This window comes from Prionailurus bengalensis, chromosome X, assembly GCF_016509475.1.
Source record: "Prionailurus bengalensis isolate Pbe53 chromosome X, Fcat_Pben_1.1_paternal_pri, whole genome shotgun sequence".
NCBI lineage: Eukaryota > Metazoa > Chordata > Mammalia > Carnivora > Felidae > Prionailurus > Prionailurus bengalensis.
This window is the reverse complement of record NC_057361.1, coordinates 43,505,968-43,523,103: the sequence shown is the minus strand read 5'-3', so window position 1 is coordinate 43,523,103 and position 17,136 is coordinate 43,505,968. Positions and strand designations below refer to the sequence as shown.

Genomic DNA, 17,136 nt, shown 5'->3' with positions numbered 1-17,136 from the left:
ACATATTATATGCTGGGCAATATTCTAAATGTCTTACTAATAATAAAGGCACACATTTACATGGCACGTACTATGTCCTAAGGGCTTTGTATATATTAATCTTCAAAATGACCCTATAAGGTGAGTTTTATTATTATCCTCATTTTACAGAGGAGGGAACTGAGACACAGAGAGGGTAAGGGACTTGTCCCAGGTCTCACAGCTACCAAGTGATGGACCCATCAGAGTTGAACCCAAATCTGTATTTTTAACTATTCTACCATAGTGCCAGCCAAACTATCATTGTCCCTATTGCTTGTCACTTTAGATGTTGCACATAACAAAAAATAAGTTGCAATTACTTATATGGAATACTCCCCTATTCACTAATGCTAAGAAAATGTGGTTTTACTCCAATGTCATTTTTTTTTTAAATTTTTTTTAACGTTTATTTATTTTTGGGACAGAGAGAGACACAGCATGAACGGGGGAGGGGCAGAGTGAGAGGGAGACACAGAATCAGAAACAGGCTCCAGGCTCCGAGCCATCAGCCCAGAGCCCGACGCGGGGCTCGAACTCACAGACCGCGAGATCGTGACCTGGCTGAAGTCGGATGCTTAACCGACTGCGCCACCCAGGCGCCCCTGCTCCAATGTCATTTTAAGCAGATCCGATTTTAGGGCCTGAGAGAACAAAATATATGATTTATTAAGAAAATACGACAGGGGCAAAAAATATATATGACAGGGATACCTAGGTGGCTCAGTCCGTTAAGTGTCTGACTCTTGATCTGGTCCCAGTTATGATCTCACCGTACATGTGATTGAGCCCTGCATCAGGCTCCATTTGCTGAGAGCACAGAACCTGCTTGGGACTCTCTCTCTCCCTCTCTCTCTCTGCCCCTCCTGGCTCACACATTCTCACTCTATCATTCTCTCTCAAAATAAATAAACTTTAAAAAAGAAGAAACTATGACATTTTATTAAGAATTGGTATTCACTAGAATGTTTTTATTAGAAAATAAATAAATCATTAACTACTAATGGTGTTTCCACTAAAGAGAAAAAACACAAGCTCTTTATGCATCATTAGGAACAAAATTTTAGATCCCCACCTTCACAAACTTCCATTCCAAACTTCCAGCACCACCTTTTAATCATGAACCTAACAGCCCATAGGTGTCTCAAGCAAAAGAAGCCAAACCAAAGTCAGTACACTAACTCCCCACCATCCATCCCCATATGCTCTTCTCACATCTTCCCGAGGCTAGGTCCCCAATCTCGGGGACTGGCACCATCCGCCCCAAGCACCCAAACTGGGTGTCAACCCGGGCCCTGTTCCCCCCACATCTGGTCACAGAACATTTGTAGAATTCATCCTGTGCTCTCTATCCTTGCTGCCCCCGCTTCTGCTCAGACTCCCAACTCCTTCCCTCAAGTGCTCTACCAGAAACCTCCCAACCAGCTCTTGGCTTTCTTTCTCTCCAGCTCCAACTCCACCTCAACACTGCGGCCAAAGTAATCTTTCTGAAACAAAATCTGATTATGTTACTTCCCTGTTTAGAATCTTTGTCTCCCGGATAAAGTGTAAAATCCTTCCTAGAACATACAAGGTCCTTTATTATCCGGCCTCCAACTACCTTCCCAGCTTCATCCGAGGTCGTGGCCCACACATCTCACACGAGGCAAACGGAGCAACTTGGAAGTTCCCAACAGTGCTTCTCTGTCTGCCCAGAATGCAATTCTCTCATTCGCCCATCTGGCAAACTCCCACTCATTTTTTTTTTTAGACCAGCTCAAAACTCAGAATTCATCATGCCTTTCTCTGGGCTTCCATCACATTTTGCACCTCTCCCTATTCTAACACTTAATTTAACCTAACACAATCATTTGTCTATATGTCTGCCTTTCCCATAAGAGAAGGAACCCTCTAGGGCTCTGTGTCTTATTCACCTCTGTATTATGTTTGTTGAATGAAAGAATACCTCGCGATTTAAACAAGAATTTCCAAACTGCTCCTGATAAACGTCCAAAGCGAGTGATACAAGCCAATTCCCATTTCAACAAACATCTTCAAAGTAACAATCCTCATACATCAAAAATACATGTTGCATTTGTGTGCCTTCGTATTTGAAGCCATAACCAACAGGAGAAAGTTTTAACAGATACGTTAGCAACCAACAAACCTACCTGATGAATACCTATAGCTATATAACTTCTTGCATTCGACTCCAAGTGGTTCTTAACCTTTTCTGGGTCACAGACCAGTCTGGGTAGTGTTTGTCTATCATTTCTTAAACCCACGCTCCTTTTTGAAAAACATAAAAATCCCACACATCCCCAGAAATTCTGATACTCCCCCAAGGACATGACCCTGAACCCCACCAAAAATAAAAATAACTTTGCAGGTGGTAGGAATTCCTAGGTTCACAAGAGATGTAAATCCATCAGGTAAGACACCACCGTTGAGTTTTGCTCTTGGGTAGTTCATACTATTAAAACGGGCATTTTCCTTCCATCACCAAATATAAACACTATAACATTAAATATGCTTAAAGTCTTTACTGGGAAGAGGAAGCCAGGGAGGTGCTGACATCTGTCTCCCCCACCATTGAGAACCTTATGATAAGGAATTTGCAGGAAACAAATGAAAAACACAAATATGAAAAAAAAATCGTGTTTCCTCACACATAACCCCCACAAGCACATGTTCGAAAGAAGGGAGTTCTTTCAAAAGGCTTCTGGCATTACATTTTCTTGCTACTACCGTCCCCCTACCTCTCCACCCCTACTTTAAAATAGGTGAAACTTCTAGGTAGCAGCAACTTCTTTTTAATTTTATTTTTTTATTTTTTAAAATTTACATCCAAATTAGTTAGCATATAGTGAAACAGTGATTTCAGGAGATTCCTTAATGCCCCTTATCCATTTAGCCCATCCGCCCTCCCACAACCCCTCCAGCAACCCTCAGTTTGTTCTCCATACTTATGAGTCTCTTCTGTTTTGTGCTCCTCCGTTTTTATATTATTTTTGTTTTGCTTCCCTTATGTTCACCTGATCTTCTTTTAAATTAATATACTTTTGTCCTTGTGGAGACAAAGGGTTAGAGAAAGGGTTGGCTGGCTGCCTGCCACCAGCTTGGGGGGTTGGGTTGGGATGGAGGAAAAACCAGTTAGAGAAATAAGTTCTGATTTCTTACCCTGCCACATGGCCATCTTCAGCCTTTCTTCTCCCACGCTGGTGTCACACACTTGTTTTCCCAAAGCCCTCCAGTTTTATAAGAAGGCTTGAATGGGATGTAGACAGACCAGCCGCTGTGTGGCCTTGTTTTCTGCAAGAAGTTTAAGCCCTCAACCTGAAAATGTGAATAGCAAAATGAATATCGAAATGAAAAAAAAAATTCAAATCTTTAAGAATTATCTCCTGTCCCTCTTTGAACCTCTCCTTCAAAGACATGCAGACATGGGTAGTGCCGAGTTTTTCCCAGCGAAGTACTGCTTTAGAAACATAGAATGGTAAGATCCAGAGTCAGTTACTATTGCCACTGAGTGCTGTCCAATTCTGCGTGAATCACTGGATCTTCAGTAAATGGGTTTCAGAATCTCAAAGGATGCGTGGTTGGATGAGATAAGCATTAAATGTCTTCCCTATATTCACATTCCACAGTTTGGGGAATGAAGAACAGCATAATATCTATTGCCCTCTCCTACCGCCCGCCCCAGCACCCAACTTGCCATTTAAAACTTAGTAGAAAGGAGAACAACTTTTGTAATATTTAAAGTTTTAAAATAGACCCTGTATAGGAATGGAGAAGCAAGCAAGCATAATAAAAAGTTAAGAGCAATGCCCTTTGGGTCGTGGTTCTCTCTGCTTCACTATACTTCCCCACACTTTGCCAATGTCCTAAAAGAAGCATATATTGCTTTTATAATCAGGGGTAAGAAGAAGAAAAGAAAAAAAATAAAAATAGAATACTAATTTAAGTACTACCAATTAATTCAGCTAATTCCTAAACTTAAAAAGTCAAATTCGGTCTTAGGACAATACTATTTGCAAGGATATGAAAGGAGCTAGGAATCAGGGGGACAAAAACATAATGTCTGACTACTTCGTTTGATTCAGAGGCTTAATATATTAAACGCTGTGCTGCCCATTTAAACAAGTTCTTAATAAATTGGTCTTCCTTATTTAGCACCCAAGTCATCAGCTTTTTCTAAGCAAAAGACCTCACGTTTTTGACTTGGTCAACATGAAAGTAGGTTGCTATTTCCATAGCTTTTACACAAGTAGCACCTCCGCCCACGAAATGAAAGCTCTAATGCATGCATGAAGACTAATACGAACTTGAGAGTCATCATTTGGGTCTTCCTTGATGACTTTTGTTTAAGGAAAAGAATGTAAATGTGGACACTAGCCCCAACAGCACCAATAGAGGGGGGGAACCAATGCTTTGGATAAGCAAAGGTTTGCGAAAGTCCAAGAAAACTTAGGAAGTCCCAAGTCCAAGGATGAATTCAGGAAAAAGCGCTCCGATGACTTGTCTAGAACCCCGGACAGTTTGTTTTGGTTTGCCCTTTTCTTTCTCTCTCTTTCTCTCTCTCTCTCTCTCTCTCTTATTTCGCGTTAAGTAGTGGTCCGCGCCTCGTGGGACCAGGAGAAATTTAACATCTCTGAAGTCAAACCCGGGTAGTTGCTAATAAATGTATGAAGTTTATGTAAAGCAGATTCTTACTGGCTTTTTATGCTCCACACTTCAGGATTTCCCTCACTTACTCGGGGTAGCTTACACTGACTTTATCACACGGGCACACGTACAATTTCGCTTAGCACTCCAGGAAACTGATTTGCTCTGAAATGTTAAGAAACGTAAACGTGCATCAATGTGAAGGTAAAGCTTTCCCCTTCAGGGTGAAGGCGCTCAAGCGCAAGCCTGGAATGTCTGGAGAGAACCAGCAACCCGCGCTAAGTGGGAAAAAGGAAAACTCGCCACAACGACTTTTCTGAGAGTCTGGAGTCCACTTCGCTAAGACCCACACCAACCTGCGAGTCCAGAGCGGGAGGAAGAACAGCGGGGCCTCGAAAGAGCTTCACCAGACAAAACCACTCTGCCCCAGTCCTGGAAAGGCGACGCCTGCAGCCAGCCTCCCCCCCATTCAAAAGCGGGACGGGCTTGGCGCCGCTCCGCGAGAAAACTTCGCTGGGACAGCGCAAGGACCCTGGCTCGGAGAATAGGGCAGGGCTCCCGGGAAGATGCCGCCCTGCACTGGCTGGAACTAGCCGGTCTAACTCCTCCGAGTGCCAGGCGGCGGCGGCCGGGCAACGGGAACCCCCTCTCCGGGGGACCGAGCCATCGGGGGAGCGCTTCCCCTGTGTCGCTGCGCCCAGGGGGTGCTCCGCGGGTGGTCCGGGGGCCGGAGGCCCGCCAAGGACCTGTTGGGGAAGCGACAGCCCATCTGTCTTTACCTGTCGCCGAGGTCAGGGGCGGCGGAGCCCGTCTCGGCCGCCGGCGGGCCGAGCGCTCAGTCGGCTCTGGCGTCCAGTACACCAAGCCGAGCTAGCGCCCCACGTAGCCGGCAGAGCTTCATTCACAGCCCAGCCGGGAGGAGGGGGAGCGGAGCGGGCGCTCGGCTCATGTGACAGGCGCCTCACAAGTATCGGCCAAACACAGCCAAAGTCTGCGCTTGCGCGTCCTACCGGCCTTCTCCCGGCACCTCTGCCCTGGCAGGGCGGGGGTGAGGCGAGGTGGGAAGGAGGCCGGGCGGAGAAAGCGACATAGGAGGAGTTTCCGCGTGCGCAACCGCAGTAAGTCGGCCCTGCTCGCTGCCATATTTAATGAGGACTGGGCGGCCCCTAACCCTGTGTTGGGCGTGCCGATTGCTTTTGAAAGAGAAATGCTCCCATTATGCTTCACTGTTAATAACGTGGAGTACGATTCTTTGGGGTTTTGTCCTTAGAATGAAACTGTTTATGCCGAGCTTCTGGCCGACAGAATAGCCAGTAGTAATCTAATACTAATTACATTAGCTGACATATTTTGAGCCTCTAATTACGTGCCAGGCACTGTGCTAAGCCCTTAACTCCCTTTCATCTCATTTAGTGCCCACAATAATCGCACTGGGGTACGTACTATCATTCTCCGCTTTTATTCATGAGAAAACAGACGCACAGACAGATTAGGTAACTTCTCTGAGCTCACATAACAGGAGTAGGAATAGTGATCAAATATAGTGATGCTTATAACAGTGTACTTGAGCCTCGTTGCAGCACTGGATAATCTACACGGCAGTTTTCCCTATTATCACCATTTTTTTAAGTTTATTTATTTATTTTGCAGCACTGGATAATCTACATAGCAGTTTTCCCTATTATCACCATTTTTTAAAGTTTATTGTGAGAGAGAGAGCGTGAGCAGGGGAGGGTCAGAGAGAGAGAGAGAGAGAGAGAGAGAGAGAAGGAGGGAGGGGGAGAATCCCAAGCAGGCTCCCTGTGGCCAACGCAAGGCTTTGGATATCACAACTGTGACATCATGAACTGAGCCTAAATCAAGAGTCCCACACTTAACCAACTGAGCCGCCCAGGCGCCCCAGTATTATCTCACCATTTTAATAATTTACTAAACAGAGGCTCGGAAAAGCAAAAATCATAGGTTTTAGTAAGTGGTAGAACTGAGAGTCCAAAATAGACCTTCCTGACGACAAAGTGCTTACCGTAGGATTGAAAGAAAGGCCCCTCATTTTACAGAAGAGGAAATAGGCCAATGGAGTGCATTGACTTATTTAAGATGATCCTAATTAGTTATCAGCAGAACTGAGACCAGAATCCATATAGTCAATCCAGGCAATCTAAAAGTCAGGCTTTTTGACCATTGCAATGAAGAAGACCACGCACAAGAGAAACCATGGGGCATCTAACCAAAGAAAAACAATCATTACAGAATTTGAGGGAAGAGTGGAGTTTAAATAAATTTTAATGAAGGACTGTTTTTTGTAAGCTCAAAGCAGCACTGTGTGAAGGGGTCAACAACATCGAGTCTGGTTTGTGAAATGAACCCAGACACCGGTTTCCTTGGGAACCCAAAGTAAAAAATAGATGTGGAATGTTGTGTCCAGATAGCCCTTATCCGAAGTTCTGCACCTGGATAGGAATTCCAGGCTGCTTCTTTGTTTCCAAGAACCTTACGTCCTCCACACAAATGCGGGATGTTTTATTCTCACTGGCATGATTTCAAGCAGCAAAGTCTCTGATAGTCTATGTTTGTAGAGAACAAAGTTTCTCAGGGAATAAAAAAAGTGGTGGTCACTCAAAGGGAGTTGTTATCATTTTATAGCTGTAGCGTGTCTTTGAGAGAAAGACTGTTCCCTGTTATATTTGCAGCTGGCGATATCTGTGTCTGATACTCCAGCCTGATGAATGGCCAGATTGTTGCTTTCTCAGTCCAACCTTATTTTTACTTTATCTGGTAACATTTAGTCCCTCCTTGCCTTCAGGCACTCATAGTGTAATGGGTGGGAGCTTGGGAGACAGCCACAAGTTAACTAGAAAAAATCCAGGGAAAGTTATGCGGACTCCTCTGATAAAGGTAAATCCAAGTGGAAATAATACCTTGTGCAAAGGAAATCACCTATGAGGACGTGTGTGAGTACTCCTGTGTGATTGAAGCTTACAGTAGGGAAGTGTATGGGGGATACAACCAGAAATTCACGCCGAATTTTAGAAGATCCTGAATGTCATACTGAGATTTGTCCTTCATTCAGAAAGTGATTGAAAAAGTATTAAGGTTTTTGAGCAAGGGAATCCCGTTATTGGAACTCCTCTTTAAAAGGGTGAACCTGGGGTGGGGTTCCTGGGTGGCTCAGTCGATTAAGCATCCGACTTTGGCTCAGGTCATGATCTCACTGTTTGTGGGTTCAAGCCCCACATCGGGCTCTGTGCTGACAACTCAGAGCCTGGAGCCTGCTTCGAATTCTGTCTTCCTCTCTCTCTGCCCCTCCTCCCTCGCGCGCGCGCTCTCTCTCTCTCCCCCTCAAAAATAAATAAACATTAAAAAAAATTGTAATCGGGTGATTATTCAGAGAAATGTTCATTATTGTTTTTGTCATTGCAGAATAGAAGAAACCAGAGTTTATTTGCAGGTTTAGCAGGAAGAGCCCCTGGTGAAACAGAAATTGAAGAGGCAAGAAAAGGAGGGGATAGATAGATAATGGAGTAAAATACATGGGATATAGAAATGAAATGCAAAAGAGAAGCTAACCTTGGAAAAGATGTATTTTCCTCTGAGACCATAAAAAGAGAGGTTGAGGGATAGCAATCTGGTTGGAAGCAGACTTGTCATGAAGCTACCTTAGAACATAAATTTATTTGGGAAAGCTTGAGCAGGAGTGATAATTACGTTGGAGTCGGAGAAGGCTGCAGTACATGCATATTACCACTTGGTGTCGCCACTGGCCGCCGACAGGTTGGAGGGCTCCCATTGGGGACTTTAGGAGCACATTTCAAAAAGAGTATTTCACCTTTTGTGAAATGCAAAACAAAATAGTAATAGCAGTGGGCTCTGGACCCAGACTTCCTGAGCTCAAAACTAACCAGACTCAGACACTTAATAGCTGTGTCATCTCGTTCAAATTACCTAATTTCACTCTGCTGTGGGTTTCTTGTAAAATGGGATAATAAGATAAAATGTACTAAAAGATGCAAAATAGAAAAGACTAACACTCAGTAAATGTCAGCTAGTATTACTATTGATGATGATAATGATGAATTCTCTTTCAGCCTTTGGATCCCCGAGTTTTGCAGGAGCTATTCATGTGGTGAGTAATAAATGCCTATACAGTACCTTGCCGAGTGAAGTGGTTAGAATGTGGTGCTCATGAAGCAAAGTTAATAATTTAGTCAAGAGTTATAGATTCTGGGGCACCTAGGTGGCTCAGTCAGTTAAGCATCCGACTCTTGATTTCAGCTCAGGTCATGATCTCACAGTTGTACAATCAAGCCCTGCGTCAGGCTCTGCACTGCCAGTGCCCTGCTTGGGATTCTCTCTATCCCTCTCTCTCTGCTCCTCTTCCCCCCACTCTCAAAGTAAATAGCTAAACACCTTTTTAAAAAAAGTTATAGATTCTGTTAACTCTGTGTTCTCTTACCCTTATCCTTAGCCAGGCGTCCTACAAGTGTGTGTACATGGTCACAAGCGAATCTGGCCAAAAGAGTGTAGATAAATCAACATAAATATGTCCTCTGCTTTCCCCCCACTTGCGTGGAAGAAATTGAAAAAAAAAATGTTCCCACCCTACCTCCCACAACGGTCAACAGACTTTTGATCAAAAGCCATTTCAGGTCTTATAAAGCAAAGAGTAAACACAATGTGCTCTTAAAAGTTAACTATAACAAAAGAATAAAACTGTAAACTTCTCTATATAATAAAAGGTAGCACTTGAATGTGAATTTCGCAAAAGCAAAGGCCCCAGAGAAATAGCTCACTGTGGCACCTAGAATGTCTAAAGCAGCTTTATCTTTAATTTTGAAATTGTCATTGCAAATGTAGACAAATAATTACATGAGTACATAGCCATACGAAGTAGCGAGTGGATGATTATGGTATTGTTCTTATGTATTTGTTCCACATTTTGTTTGAACCCTTCCTATTGTGCCAGGCACTGTGTTAGCCCACAGGGATACAGGCTTTAAAATAAAATATCTGGGGTGCCCAAGAAATACCTGGGATCATTCTAGAAAAATGGGGGCAGAATCAAAGGAAATGAACAAAATTCTCTAGTTTAGGGGCCCTACTGAAACAGGTTAGGAAATTCTGAAAAGAGAGTGATCTAGGATCATTTGTTTTTGTTTTTAATTTTTTTAACATTTATTCATTTTTGAGAGACAGAGCGCGAGCAGGGGAGGGGTGGAGAGAGAAGGAGATACAGAATCTGAAGCAGGCTCCAGGCTCCAAGCTGTCAGCACAGAACCCGACGCAGGGCCCGAACCCACAAACCGTGAGATCGTGACCCGAGCCCAAGTCAGAGCCTTAAACCGACTGAGCCACCCCGGCCCTGACTGGAGGGCTTTCTTAGTGCTGTTGCCCCAAAATGCGGTAGGAGTCACAGACCAAATTTGGGCTCTGACACTAAGAAGCTGTTTCACATCAGGCAAATCACTTAATCTGCATGCCTCAACTTCCTCTTCTGCCAAATGGAAGTGATAATATCTGCTCCACTGAATCCTGAAGGTGGTATGAGGATAGAAGGGGGAAAGGGATATGAAAACACTGCAAAATAGGAAACACCATAAGAATGATGTATGGAACCTGGCATTTATCGAATGCCTACTATGAGCTGGGCGCTGTGGTAGTGCTGTAAGGCAGTACTACTCAAAGTGTGGTCCATGGCTCAGTACCAGTCCACAAACTGTTTATTACTGGTTCACGACAAGAAATTGAGAGTAAATGTTTCAAAACCTTAACAATTTGACCGAGTAATTCTATGTCTGTTGGATATAATCATCAAAACATTGAGCTTATATTTTGTCTGTGTTTGTTTTGATTTGAGTTTTCTAGTAATTCATTCGTATTGTATTTTATAAAAGTGTTAGTACACGATGGATTTGGTCCTTCCTGTCACAAATGGTTTGAAAAGCACAGCTGTGACGAATATAAAGGATATATGGGACACGGGCCATGCCCTCAGGGAGCTCTCATGCTAGTGGGTGAACAGGTATCACAGTGGTTCTGAGAAATCACTGCTATTTCATGTGCTCCAACTCCCTCACGGAACAGTGGGCTATACAGAGCTGGATGAATTTACAGATTAGAGACCTGCAAATCCTCAAAGGAAACAAACTTTCATATTTGCCCCCCCTCAGAATACTAGCATCTCTAATCTACATAGAATTGGACTTCTCTCCGATTGAGGGCAATTTGACATGTGATTTTCTAAAAGTAAAATTTCTTGGGGAGCCTGGGTGGCTCAGTCGGTTGAGCATCCGACTTCAGCTCAGGTCATGATCTCACGACTAATGGGTTTGAGCCCCACATTGGGCTCTGTGCTGACAGATTCCATGTGGATTCCATGTCTCCCTCTCTATCTGCCCCTCCCCCGTTTGCACTCTGCCTCTCTCTCTCTCTCTCAAAAATAAACATTAAAAAATTTTAAAAAGTAAAAGTAAAATTTCCCAGGGAAACCATCTGTGAAAAATTATGCTGGAACCAATTAGAGAACAGTAAAAACTGGGTTTTTGCATATCATAGACTTTCCAGTATATGCTCACAGGCTAATGGGATCTTTCTTTAGCTGATACTAAGGCAGTACGCTAACTGGCTTTTCAATCTCAAAACTATTTGTTGACAGGCTATCCACATTGTTTTTCTACATTACCTTTCAGATATGTCATTGAATAGTTAAAACACTTCCATGGCATAAAATTGAGAAAGTACACAGCTCCCACATCTTGCTTTTTCATAGACTTTTACATATAAGTACCTAAAGAGTTTTCTCATTGGATGGATGTACCAGTATTTATTTGGTCAGTCCTCCATTGATGGACATCTGGTTGTTTCTCATTTTTTGTTATTACACACAATGCTAAAGTGAATAACCTTGTACACACAACAGTTTATACCTATGAAAACATAACTGGAGGAGAAATTCCTAGAAATGGAATCTTGGTATGAAAGTCTCATGTATGTGTGCTTTTTATAGTTATTGCAAAATTGCCCTCCCACCAGCAATTTATGAGAGGGCTCCCACCAGTGGTTAGTTACACTCCCACCAGCAATTTATGAGAGGGCTCTCCCTCATCCTGGCTTTATCAACACAATGTATTATCGATGTTTTTATATTTGATCAATGTTATCCCACTGTAGTATTCATTAGTGTTTCTCCAGTCATGAGGTTAGTTACCATTATTGGCATAGACGCCATTTGTTAATTTTGAAGCTGTCCATACACAGGGCAATTACAAATGAGCCTAGGGGCGCCTAGGTGGCTCACTCGGTTGAGTGTCCAACTTCAGCTCAGGTCACGATCTCAGGGTTCATGAGTTCTAGCCCCAGGTCGGGCGCTGGGCTGACAGCTCCGAGCCTGGAGTCTGCTTCGGATTCTGTGTCTCCCTCTCTCTCTCCGTCCCTTCCCCACTTGCACTCTGTCTCTCTCTCAAAAATAAATATTTAAAAATTAAAACAAGAAAGCCCTCCAGTCAAAGACAGCTTCCCAAGAGCTCCACCCATTAGAAAAAAGAAAATCTTCCTTAGACTCTTCCAATGACAGCAGGTTGACAGGGTGGCGTGATAGAAAAAGCAGAGACTCTGGAATAAGAGCTAGTTTGGGATCCAGGCTTGAGCAAGAGATTTTACTTCTGAGACTGTCTCCATATCTCTAAAGCGGGGATAATAACAGCTTCTCCCCAAAACCGCACTAAGAAGTAAATGGTGTATGTAAATAGCCAGGTATGTAATTCAGAAAGAATGGTTGTTGTTATCTATATCAGGCTGAGTTTAGAAGGCCCCTATTAAAGGGCTTGCTCTGTAATCTAATCACGTGAAGTGTACGCCATCTACTGGTGGACTAGGCAACATTGCTCTCAGGAATGGGACCAGTGTGGATGGTGCCGTTTTTGTCTTTCTCTTTTTGCCTTGGCTACTAGATAGCCCGAAGCCAAATGTTTGTTTGGCCCACCCTAGTAAGTGAACAGAACTTTATAGATTGTATTTTGTGTTAACCTCACCTTGGCTATGTTCTATTTTTCCTGTCTGTATGTTCCCTTCATTATCTCATTGTTTATATTTTTTTGTAGGCCATTTTATTTTTTATGTAATTCCAGTATAGTTAACATACAGTGTTATATTAGTTTTCAGTGTACAACATAGTGATTCAACAGTTCCATCTATTACTCAGTGCTCATCAAGATAAGTGCATTCCTTAATCCTCATCACCTGTTTCACCGACCCCCCCCCCCCCCGTAACCACCTGTTTGTTCTCTATAGTTAAGAGTCTGGTTTTGCTTTGTCTCTTTACTTCGCTTTGCTCATTTGTTTTGTTTCTTAACTTCCACATATGAGTGAAATTATGTACTATTTGTCTTTCTCTGACTTACTTCACTTTAGAATATGCAGAATGGTGATTTATTGGGGGACTTGGGTGGCTCAGTAGTTTAAGTGTCTGACTTCGGCTATGGTCCTGATCCTATGGTTGTGAGTTCAAATCCCGAGTCAGGCTCTCTGCTATCAGCACGGAACCTGCTTGGGATCCTCTGTCTCCCTCTCTCTCTCTCTCTCTGCCCCCCCCCCCACTCTCTCTCTCAAAAAAATAAATAAACATTGGGATGCCTGGGTGGCTCAGTTGATTAAATGTCTGACTTCTGTTCAGGTCATGATCTTGCAGTTCATGGGTCCAAGCCCCATGTCGGCCTCTGTGCTGACAGCTCAGAGCCTGAAGCCTGCTTCAGATTCTGTCTCCCTCTCTCAATGTCCCTCCCCCATTTGTGCTTGCTCTCTCTCTCTCAATAATAAATAAACATTGAAAATAAATAAACATTAAAAAAAGAATATGCAGAATGGTGATTTATTAATGTAGATAAAAATATAAAAATATGACAAAAATACATTCTATTTTTTTGTTACTATTGGTCCATTATCCTGGCGACCTCCAGAATCTAACAATAGCTACAAAAATAGATAAGTTGACTCTAAGATGTAATGGAGGTAAAAACAAATAATACCAATAATTCGAATTTATTTATTTTTAATGTTTATTTTTGAGACAGAGAGAGACAGCACAAGCAAGGGAGGGGCAGATAGAGAGGGAAATGAAGAATCTGAAACAGGCTCCAGGCTCTGAGCTGTCAGCACAGAACCCTATGCAGGGCTCAAACCCACGAGCCGTGAGATCATGACCTGAGCTGAAGTCAGACGCTCAACCGACTGAGCCACCCAGGTGCCCCTAATAATTCAAATTTAAAACAAAACTTTAAGACTCTAAGCCTGCAAAACATGAAATGGCCATTACCCATTAGAATTGGGATGCTACAGCCAAAGTTCGGTGATATATTCATTTGTTTATAAACTGAGTACTTACCATGTGCCATACTGTTCCAGGTACAGAAAGTACAGCACTGAACAGAAAAACAAAAGTCCATAAATACCTCATTAAGCTTATACTTTTTGGAAGGAGGTGAAAACACACGGTGAACAAGATAAATAAGAATACTATGTGGTATATGTAGGAGGTAAGGTGAAAAAGAATCTTCAGGGCACCTGGGTAGCTCAGTTGGTTAAGTATCCAACTCTTGATTTCAGCTTAGGTCATGATCCCATGGTTGTGGAATCGAGCCCCACATCGGGGGGCATTGTGTTGACAATGCAGAGCCTGTTTGGGATTCTCTCTCCCCCCGCCACCCTTCCCCCTCTTTCTCTCTCTCTCTCTCTCAAAATAAATAAATAAACATTAAAAAAAGAATCTGCAAAAGGGTATGCAGAGATCTGGAGGGTGGGTTACAATTTAAAATAGAGTTGTCAGAGAAGATTTTGAGAAGAGGTGACACTTGAGAAGAACTTGAAGCAAGTGAGAGAATAGCTCATGCTGGAACATAAAGGAGTTTTTCCGGCAGAGGGAAAGCAAGTGTGAGGCTCTTAGATGGGAGCATACCTGATGTGACTGGGGACAGTGAGGAGGCTAGTGTGGCGGAAGAGAGACACTAGTTGGTGATGAGGTCAGAGAACTCACCGTGGGCCAGATTATGTAGGCTAGCATAAGGACTTTGATTTTGCTCTTGCTTGAGCCATGGCTTGGGAATTATGGGAGGGTTTCAGAAGAGGGGTGATTTGATTGACTGCTCTCTTAAAAAGATCGCTCTGGTTACTGTGTTATGTGGGAGGGAGAAGCACAAGTTAGGAGGCTCTTTCAACAATCCAGACAAGACATAATGGTAGCTTGGACCAAAGTGATAGCAGTGGGGATGATCAGAATTGGTCAGATTGTGCATTTATTTTCAAGGTAGCACCATCAGGATTTGGTAATGGATTGGATGTGAGGTGTTAGAGAAAGAGGGAAGTCAAGAATGATCCCAAAGTTTGTGGCCTGAGCCATTGGGAATAATGAAGGACAAGCTGGTTTGGGGAGGGTGGAAATCAGAAATTTAGTTTTTTATATTTTACATTTTGAAATACGTATTATATATCCAAGTGGAGATATTAAATAGGCAGCTGGATATACTACTATGTAGCTTAGGGCAGAGGTTTGGACCAAAGATACAAATTTAAAGGCTGACAGTAGATGGCGTTTAAAGCCATGAAATCAGATAAGATGACCAAGAGAGAAAGTAGAGATATAGGAGAGAATAGGATAAGACTGAACCCTGGAGTACTGCTACATGAAGAAATCAGGAAGCCAAGAAGGAACTGAAAAGAAAACTAAGAAAGAGAAGCCACATCATAGAAGAAAATCCAGAGTGGTATGGTGTCCTGGAAACAAGTGAAGAAAGTTTTAAGAAGAAGGATCGAAGGAGGTAACTAAATTGATGGGTCAAGTAAAATGAGGACAACATTGGATTTGGCGATGTTAAAATTACTGGTGACCTTGACAAGGCCAGTTTCGGTAGAGCCATGGAAGATGGAAGCTTGGTACAAATGGGTTTAGGAGAAAAATGGAAAAGGAGGAACTTCCAGTTGATATGATGAAGCAAACACACTTATCCCTACTCCTCTCACTAAGCAAAAATCCTGGACATTAGATATAAAATAAATCTAAGATTTTGAAAGAAAAAGAGAAATAAAACCAGCTAGGGACCTTGGAGCCTGAGGAATGACACAGTGCTTGAGTGGTGTCATTGGAGGCCTAGTGTGGAGCTTGAATTTTCACCTCTTCCCAATTGTATGCATGTGTCTTTCCTGCACCATAGGGAAAACAAGGTAGGAAACATGGTCTTCCACTTCCAACTGGCAGTAACAATGTGGCATCCCCTTCTTCACATGGTATCAGAAAAGATCAGCTAAACAGAAGACTTAAATAAGATCCAAAGACTCATCACATAACATCTAAAATGTCCAGGTCACAAATGAAAATCACTTCTCATAACAAGAAACAGGAAAATCTTACTAATAAAAATCAGTCAACAGACACCAAGACCTATCCAACACAGATGTTGGAATGACATTACAAGGATTTTAAACATTCAACATAAAAATGCTTCAAAGAGTAGTTCAGAACAGGTTTGAAATAAATGAAAGAGTATAAAGTCTCAACAAAGAAATAGATGACATAAAGGAGAACCAAATGGAAATTTGGGGACCAAAAGATACAATAACTAAAAATTTCCAAAATTTGGGAAAAGATATCAACCTACAGGGGCGCCTAGGTGACTCAGTCGGTTGAACATCTGACTCTTGATTTCAACTCAGGTCATGATACCAGGGTTGTGGGATTGAGCCCTGCATTGGGCTCCATGCTGAACAAAGAGCCTACTTAAGATTCTCTCTCTCTCCCTCTGCCCCTGTCCCCTGCTCTCTCTCTCTCTCTCTCTCTGTCTCTCTCTCTCTCTCTCTCTGTCTCTCTCTCTCTCTCTCTCTCTCTTTCTCTATCTCTCTCTCAAATAAATAAATAGACATCAACCTACAGACTCAATGGCTGAGCAAACCACAAACGAAATAAACCCAAAGAAATCCATGCCAAGACACATTGTAATCAAACTTTTCAAAAGTGAAGAGAGAGTAAAAATCTTGAATCAAGTGATAAATGACACCTTACTCAGGGAGACAAAATTATTTGAATGAAGCCATTGTTTCTCATCAGAAACCATGGAGGCCAGAAGGAAGTGGCACAGCATTTTTCAAGGCCTAAAAGAATGGAATATATAAAGAACACTCAAAGTTGGACATTAAAAGAAAACAAAAAATCCAATTCAAAAATGAGCAAAAGACACCAAGAAGCATTTCACTGAAGAGAATATACAGAGGGTATATAAACATACAAAAAGATGCTCAATAGTACTAGCCTTTAGGGAAATGCAAATTAAGACTATGATGAGCTATCTCTACATACCTACTAGGACTGCTAAACTAAGTAAAATACAGTGAAAATACTAAATGCTGGCAAGGATATGTAGAAACAATGTTTCATATACTTCTGTTGGAATGTAAAATGGTCCAGCCACTGTGGAAAATAGCAGTGTCTTAATA

General features: G+C 42.5%; 1 protein-coding gene across 1 annotated transcript in view; it reads right to left on the bottom strand.

The window, feature by feature from the left end:
• The window catches only part of CLCN5 (chloride voltage-gated channel 5), a 182,177-nt gene extending 176,470 nt beyond the window's left edge, over positions 1-5,707 (bottom strand). The window contains exons 1-2 of the mRNA XM_043570841.1: positions 5,442-5,707; positions 3,178-3,333 (exon numbers count right to left, since the gene is read on the bottom strand). Coding sequence (XP_043426776.1) covers positions 3,178-3,193 — 16 coding nt within the window. The 5' untranslated portion in view covers positions 3,194-3,333; positions 5,442-5,707. The remainder of the gene's footprint in view (positions 1-3,177; positions 3,334-5,441) is intronic.
• Between the last annotated feature and the right edge of the window lie 11,429 nt (positions 5,708-17,136).